Source organism: Anas platyrhynchos, chromosome 26 (genome assembly GCF_047663525.1).
Source record: "Anas platyrhynchos isolate ZD024472 breed Pekin duck chromosome 26, IASCAAS_PekinDuck_T2T, whole genome shotgun sequence".
Lineage (NCBI taxonomy): Eukaryota > Metazoa > Chordata > Aves > Anseriformes > Anatidae > Anas > Anas platyrhynchos.
The window spans coordinates 1319305-1326685 of NC_092612.1; the positions used below are offsets into that span (position 1 = coordinate 1319305).

General features: G+C 66.5%; 1 protein-coding gene across 2 annotated transcripts; it reads left to right on the forward strand.

Annotated features, from left to right (window-relative positions):
- The first annotated feature begins 283 nt into the window (after positions 1 to 283).
- Positions 284 to 5557, forward strand: ECM1 (extracellular matrix protein 1). 2 transcript variants are annotated; one of them, XM_038167864.2, is made up of 7 exons: positions 284 to 463; positions 1505 to 1576; positions 2025 to 2365; positions 2798 to 3160; positions 4047 to 4267; positions 5149 to 5236; positions 5357 to 5557. In XM_038167864.2, exons 1-7 carry the CDS (start codon positions 418 to 420, stop codon positions 5516 to 5518), a joined length of 1293 nt encoding a protein of 430 aa, XP_038023792.2. In that variant the 5' UTR covers positions 284 to 417; the 3' UTR covers positions 5519 to 5557. The 2 variants fall into 2 exon arrangements, with proteins under 2 accessions (XP_038023792.2, XP_038023791.2); XM_038167863.2 differs by having other exon boundaries at positions 285 to 463; positions 1502 to 1576.
- Positions 5558 to 7381: the final 1824 nt, after the last annotated feature.

Genomic DNA, 7381 nt, shown 5'->3' on the forward strand with positions numbered 1-7381 from the left:
GGGCATGGCCGAAACGGGGCAAAAACCGCAAAAATCCGCCCCGCTTTGACGCAGGGGTCCGAAAAGCAAGGAGGGGGGGGGGAGAAAAAATGAGGGGGGGGGGTTGTTTGGGACAACCGCTGAAGGGGAGGGGGGGCACCGCGATGCCCCCCAGTCCTCCCAGTGCCACCAGTAAGCCACCGGCCAGGCCGGTTGTGCCGGTGGCCCCTGGCTTTGACCCCACAAGGCCGCGGCTGGGCCCTGCCCATGGGGGGGGTGCACCCTGAGGTGGGGGGGGTGAAGTGGGGGCCAGGGTCCCCCCCCGTGGCCCCCGCCGCGACGTCAGGGCCGTGACTCAGCCCGCGGGATGAGGCCCCGCGCCGCCCCGGCCCTACAAAAGGCGGAGGAGCCGCCGGAGGCCTCAGAGCGCCCGCCGCCATGGCCGCCTTCGGCCTCCTCCTCCTCCTCCTCCTCGGCACCGCCGGTGAGTCCCCGCGGCCACCGCCACCGCCACCGGGACGTGGGGAGGGGGGGACGGGGACACCCCTCAGGGTTAACCGGGGGTGTTTGGGGGGGGGTCCTCCTCCTGGGAGCTGGGGTGCTGATGGGCTACCTGGGAGCCTCCCCTGGCTACCTGGGGAGCCTCCCTCCTGGGGACCCCTCCCCTGGCCACCTGGGGCACTTTTGGGCCACCTGGGGACCCTCCTGGCCACCCCGGGTCCCCTCCCCAGCCCCTTTCTGTCCCCTTTTTGGCCACCCCAGGACCCCTCCCAGCCACCTGTGTCCCCTCCTGGCCACCTGGGACCCTTCCCTGGCCACCTGGGTCACTTTTGGGCTACCTGGGGACCCTCCTGGCCACCTGGGTCCCCTCCTGGCCACCCAGGTCCCCTCTCCAGCCACTTAGTGGCCCTTTCCCAGCCCCTTTCTGGCCCCTGTTTGTCCCCTCCCAGTCCCCTCCCAGCCCCTTTCTGGCCCCTGTTTATCCACTCCCAGTCCCCTCCCAGCCACTTGTGTCCCCTCCTGGCCACCCAGGTCCCTCCCTGGCCACCTGGGACCCTCCCCTGGCCACCTGGGTCACTTTTGGGCTACCTGGGGACCCTCCTGGCCACCTGAGTCCCCTCCCCAGCCACTTAGTGACCCCTTCCCAGCCCCTTTCTGTCCCCTTTTTGGCTACCCCAGGTCCCCCTCCAGCCACTTGTGACCCCTCCTGGCCACCTGGGGCCCCTCCTTGGCCACCTGGGTCACTTTTGGGCCACCTGGGTCCCCTCCAGGCCACCTGGTTCCCCTTGCAGCCCATTTAGGGTCCCCTCCCCAACCCCTCCGTGTCCCTGCCCGGCCCCCCATGTCCCCCCCCCCCGGCATTAGGGTCACTTCCCCTTTTCCTACCCCGGTCCCTGCCTGCCCCCGCCCTACCCCCGGCTGTGGGATGGGGGGGGGGGGTGAGGGGGGGGGTGAGTTTGTGGGGTCTCTGCCGGGCAGGGGGGGGGACGAGGGCTGTGCTCACTGTCCCCCCTGTCCCCAGAAGCGGCCGTGAAGCCCCGCCACCCCGTGGCGCAGGAGCAGCTGATCCCACAGCATCCCTATGACATCCAGCAGGGTGAGTGGGGACGGGGGGCACTGGGGGGGGGGACACATGGGGACACGGGGGAAGGGATGGGGACGGGAATGGGAAGGAGACACGGGGTTGGGGGACATAGGAGGGGGTCCCAGCGATGGGGACATGGATGGGGGGGTGACATGGGGGTGGGGGGAGGACATGGGGATGGGGGGAGGACACAGGGATTTAAGGGGATGGGGGGGACAAGGGGACAGCTGGGGTATGGGGGCAGGAGGGGACAGGAGGGGGCAGGAGGACACGGGGCCAGGGAAAAAAAATTGGGGGGGGACACCTGGGACCACAGGGACACCCAGGACCAGGGTTGGGGGGGGTCACGCATGTGGGGTCACCATTTTGGGGTGGGCGACGCGTGCGTGCAGCAGGGCCACATGCCCACACCCCCCCCAACCCCATGTGTCGTCCCCCCCCCTTGTCCCCGTCCCCACAGTGATGCAGGAGGAGCAGGACCTCGAGCTGCCCCCTGAGGTGGTGTCGGCGGCCAAAAACCCCCCCAGACCCCGGGCGCCATCGTCCCAGGATTCCATCGACGCCATCGGGCACTCGTCGTGGGGCAGCACCTTGGAGGGTTTCCCCCCCGCTTGGCCCCTTCCCGACGCCTTGGCCCAGCACTGCCGCGCCCCCGCTCTGTTCCCCCGAGCCCCCCGGCCCTCGTTGCCCCCCGCCGCCTTCGCCCACCTCCGCCGCCAGGTGGACGCCCTCGACGCCTTCTGGCCTCGCCTCGACGGCTGCTGCCGCCGCCCGGCCCCGCTGCCCTGTGCCCGCCGCGCCGTGAGTCCTGACCCCAAATCCGGCCCTATATCGGGGTGATCCCGTCTGACCCCAAATCCAGACCCCAAACTCTTCCATGGCCCTATATTGGGGTGATCCCGTCCGACCCCAAATCCGGCCCTATATTGGGGTGATCCCGTCTGACCCCAAATCCGGACCCCAAACCCTTCCGTGGCCCTATATTGGGGTGATCCTGGCCGACCCCAAATCTGGACCCCAAACCCTTTCGTGGCCCTATATCGGGGTGATCCTGTTCGACCCCCAAACCCCTCCGTGGCCCTATATGGGGGTGATCCCGTCCAACCCCAAATCCAGACCCCAAACCCCTCCATGGCCCTATATCGGGGTGATCCCATCCGGACCCCAAACCCCTCTGTGGCCCTATATGGGGGTGATCCCATCCCTATTATCCCTTTTTTCCCCCCCTCGCAGTGGACCGATGTCCTGAACAGCTTCTGCGACGACGAATTTGGGGTGAAAACGCGCCAATTCCACTGCTGCCGCCGGCACGGGGCCGCGCGGCGCCGCTGCTTCACCGACGCCACCGCCGCCGCCACCGCCGCCACCCACGTCACCCAAGTGACCGAGGTGACCGTGTGGGACGTGGCCCACGAGCCTTCCTTCCCCCCCGGCGAGCCCACGGCCGCCAACATGGACAACATCTGCCGCCTGCGGGGGCTGCGGCCCGGCCCCCGCGGCCTCCCCGGGCCCCGCGCCCGCTTCTACACCCGCCTGGAGCGCGACTTCGGCCGCTGCTGCGACAACGGCACCGGGCTCGCCTGCGCCCGTGCAGCTGTGAGTGACAAGGAACGGGGACACAGGGTGACACGGGTGTCCTAGGGGGTGTTGTGGATGTCCCCAAGGGTGATACGGGTGGCCTGGGGGGTGATATGGGTGTCCCCAGGGGTGACAAGGGTGGCCTAGGGGGTGATGTGGGTGCCCTAGGGGGGTGACATGGGTGACATGGGTGCCCTAGGGGGTGTTGTGGGTGTCCCAAGGGGTGACATGGGTGGCCTAGGGGGTGACACAGGTGACATGGGTGCCCTAGGGGGTGACATGGGTGTCCCCGGGGGTGACACAGGTGTCCTGGGGGTGATGTGGGTGTCCCCAGGAGTGACAAGGGTGGCCTAGGGGGTGATATGGGTGTCCCCAAGGGTGACATGGGTGCCCTAGGGGGTGACATGGGTGTCCCCGGGGTGGCATGGGTGCCCTAGGGGGGTGACACGGGTGACATGGGTGCCCTAGGGGGTGTCGTGGGTGTCCTGGCGGGTGATGTGGGTGCCCTAGGGGGTGACATGGGTGCCCTAAGGGGTGACACAGGTGACATGGGTACCCTAGGGGGTGTCATGGGTGTCCCCAGAGGTGGCACAGCTGTCTTGGGGGTGACACAGATGTCCCGGGGGGGGTGCCACAGCTGTTTGGGGAGTGTCACTGGTGTCCCAGGGGGTGGCACTGGTGTCCCAGGGGGTGACACTGGTGTCCCAGGGGGTGTCCCGGGGGGGTGACACTGGCATCCTGATATCATTGGGGTGGCGGGGAGGGGGACGTGACATTACCCTGAGGGGTCCTGGGCTATCTGGGGACCCTGAGTCCTTGTTGGGGGGGGGTGTCCCCATGGTGCTGGTGGCCGGGATGGGGACAGCCGAGGACAATCCCCCCCCCCCCTGTGACCCCCCCACAGTGGCAGAAGGGCCTGGATCGCTACTGCCGGGAGGAAGGGGCGGTGAAGACGGGGCAGCACCGCTGCTGCCAGCGGGGGGGGGGCCGTGCCCGCAGCCGCTGCTTCGCCGCCGCCGCCCCCCACCCTGCCTACGACCGCGAGCTGCACAACGTCAGCCTGGCCCGGCTGGGCCCCGCCATGCTCCGAACCCTCTGCGGCCCCATCAGGCTGCTCAGCAAGAGGTGGGTGTGGGGGGGGCACCCGTAAACCCGGGACCCCCTCCTCATAACCCCGGGACCCCCTCCTCATAACCCCAGGACCCCCCCCTCACTCATCCCATAACCCTGGGACCCCCTCCTCAAAACCCTGGGACCCCCCTCCCTCACCCCATAACCCCGGGACCCCCTCCCCATAACCCCAGGACCTCCTCCCCATAGCCCCAGGACCCTATCCCCATAATCCCAGGACCCCCCCCATAACCTTGGGACCCTCTCCCCATAACCCCAGGACCTCCCCCCCTGTAACCCTGGGACCCTCTCCCCATAACCCCAGGACCCCCTCCCCATCACTCTGGGCCCCCTTCGACATCTCCCTGACCCCCCCCATAGCACCAGGACCCCCTCCCCATAAACCCAGGACCCCCCCCGACATCTCCCTGCCCCTCCCCATAACCCCAGGACCCTCTCCCCATAACCCTGGGACCCCCCCCCATCTCCCTGCCCCTCCCCATAACCCCGGGACCCCCCTCCCCTCTCCCCATAATCCTGGGACCCCCTCCCCATCACTCCAGGCCCCCTCCAACATCTCCCTGACCCCCCCCATAGCACCAGGACCCCCTCCCCATAAACCCAGGACCCCCCCCAACATCTCCCTGCCCCTCCCCATCTCTCCATCCCCCTCCCCTAAATACCCTTGGGTCCCCCTCCCATTTCCCCCCCCAAAAAAAACTCCCAGGGACCCCCCCCCCATTTCCCTTCCCATTCCCCTCAGGACCCTCCCACACCCCCCAAACCCCCCCCAAACCCCTCATCCCCCACCCACTGAATGCACACGGGGGTCGCAGCTGGGGGGGGGGACAGAGAGGGGACATGGGACCCCCCCTCAATTAATGCCCCCCCCCCAGACGGCCGGTACCGGAGCTGCTGGAGGCCGTCACCTCCTCCTGCTGCGCGTTGCCCCCCGAGGAGCAAAGCCCCTGCGCGGAGGAACAGGTGAGTAATTTTTTTTGGGGGGGGGGGGGGGGCAAATTCTTAATTTTACCCCTCCCGCCTTGATGACCGTCCCCCTAATTAATTAATTAATGAATTAATTAATTATTATCTCCCCCGCAGCTGTCCCAAAGCATCGACGAGCTCTGCGGCTCCTGGCGGGACCCCCGGGGCTGCTGCTCGCGGGGGGGCCCCGAACGGCACCGCTGCTTCGCCGAGCGTTACCTGGGGGGGGTCCCCTTGGCCGCCGCCGTGCCCCCCCCGGCCCCCGACCACCTCCAGTAGGGCCCAGGCGCAATAAAAGGACGCGAGGCCTCAACCTGCTCCCGGGGGGGGTCGTGTTTTGTTTGCAGCTGGGGGGGATTTGGGGTTTTTGGGGGGGTGTTTTTGGGGTTGGGGGGGTGTTTTTGGGGTTGGGGGGTGTTTTTGGGGTGTGCCGGGTGTGTGCGTGTTTGTGGGGTGTCGCAGCGGGGTTGGGTCCCGCTGTGTTTGTGGAGCGGGGTGCGGCCGGGCCTGCACCCACGCGTGTCCGGGGCGGGCCCCGTGGGGGCCCCCCACAACACCACTGACCCCAACCGGACCCCTCCCAGTCCTCCCAGTAGCCCCAGTGCCGGCCTCCCAGTAGCCCCAGTACCCTTCCCAATCCTACCCCATGTACAGCAATCTCTTGGGGGGGGGGGGACACACAGGGTCAGCCCCAACCCCACAGCTGCACCCATCCATTTGCCCCCCCCCCATTTTACACCCCCCACTTCTACACCCCCATTTTACACCCCAATTCCACCCCCCCATTTTACACCCCCATTTTACCCCCTGCCCTTTTCACACACCCCCATGCCTCAGTTCAGCCCCCCCAAAAAAGGCTGCATGGGGTTTGGGGGGGATTTAGGGGATTTTGGGGGGGTTTAGGGGGATTTGGGGAGTTTTGGGGGGGTTCAAGGGGGGTTGGGGGCACTTTTGGTAGTTCTAACCCCCCCCCCCCCAGTCAAAATCTGGCTTTGCAGAGCACTGGAAAAGGTGTTTGGAGGGGGCACCGGTGATCCCAGTGCTCCCAGTGCCCTACCCCACCCCCACCAGTGCTCCCAGTGCCCCCCCAGTGCCCTGCAGCCCCTCCCAGTGCTCCCAGTAGGCTCCCTGGAGCACAGCACCCTCTGCTGGGGGGGGCTGTCAGGGGGCAATCCTGCACACCCCCCCACCCCCATTGTGGCCCATGTGTCCCAGTATGGGACACCAGTACGGAACACCAGTACGGGATACCAGTATGGGACACCAGTATGGGATACCAGTATGGGACACCAGTAGGGAACACCAGTACGGGACACCAGTATGGGATACCAGTATGGGACACCAGTACGGAACACCAGTACGGGATACCAGTATGGGACACCAGTATGGGATACCAGTATGGGACACCAGTAGGGAACACCAGTACGGGACACCAGTATGGGATACCAGTATGGGACACCAGTAGGGAACACCAGTACGGGACACCAGTATGGGATACCAGTATAAAACACCAGCATGGGACACCAGTATGGTACACCAGTAAGGGACACTGGTATGGGACACCAGTTTGGGACACCAGTTTGGGACACCAGTACAGGACACCAGTACAGGATACCAGTATGAGACACCAGTACAGGACATGGGACACCAGTAAGGGACACTGGTATGGGACACCAGTACAGGATACCAGTATGGGACACCAGTATGGGATAATGGTATGGGACACCAGTACAGGACATGGGACACCAGTATGGGACACCAGTACAGGACACCAGTATGGGACACCAGTAAGGGACACCAATAAGGGACACCAGTAAGGGACACCAGTACAGGACATGGGACACCAGTATGGGACACCAGTACAGGACACCAGTACAGGACACCAGTACGGGATTTGGGCCACCAGTTTGAGCCACCAGTACAGGACACAGAAGACCAGTATGGGCTCTGGTCCACCAGTTGGGGCCACCAGTACAGACTGGGCTGCTTTCCCCCCGCCCCCCCAGGAGCTGCAGGCCCCGCCCCCCGGCGCCCCCCGTCACGTGACCGCTCCCCACGCGGTCTCGCGCGGGTTTGGGGGGGGTGGGGGAGGGGCGGGGGAAGGGCGGCGGCGCCACGCGGGGGGGGGGGGGGGATGGGCGC

Coding starts and splice junctions, on each gene's coding strand:
- ECM1 (XM_038167863.2), top strand. CDS start 418: ATGGCCGCCTTCGGCCTCCTCCTCCTCCTCCTCCTCGGCACCGCCG. Junction 2,366..2,797: donor TGCCCTGTGCCCGCCGCGCC/GTGAGTCCTGAC, acceptor CCCCCCTCGCAG/TGGACCGATGTCCTGAACAG. Junction 3,161..4,046: donor TCGCCTGCGCCCGTGCAGCT/GTGAGTGACAAG, acceptor ACCCCCCCACAG/TGGCAGAAGGGCCTGGATCG.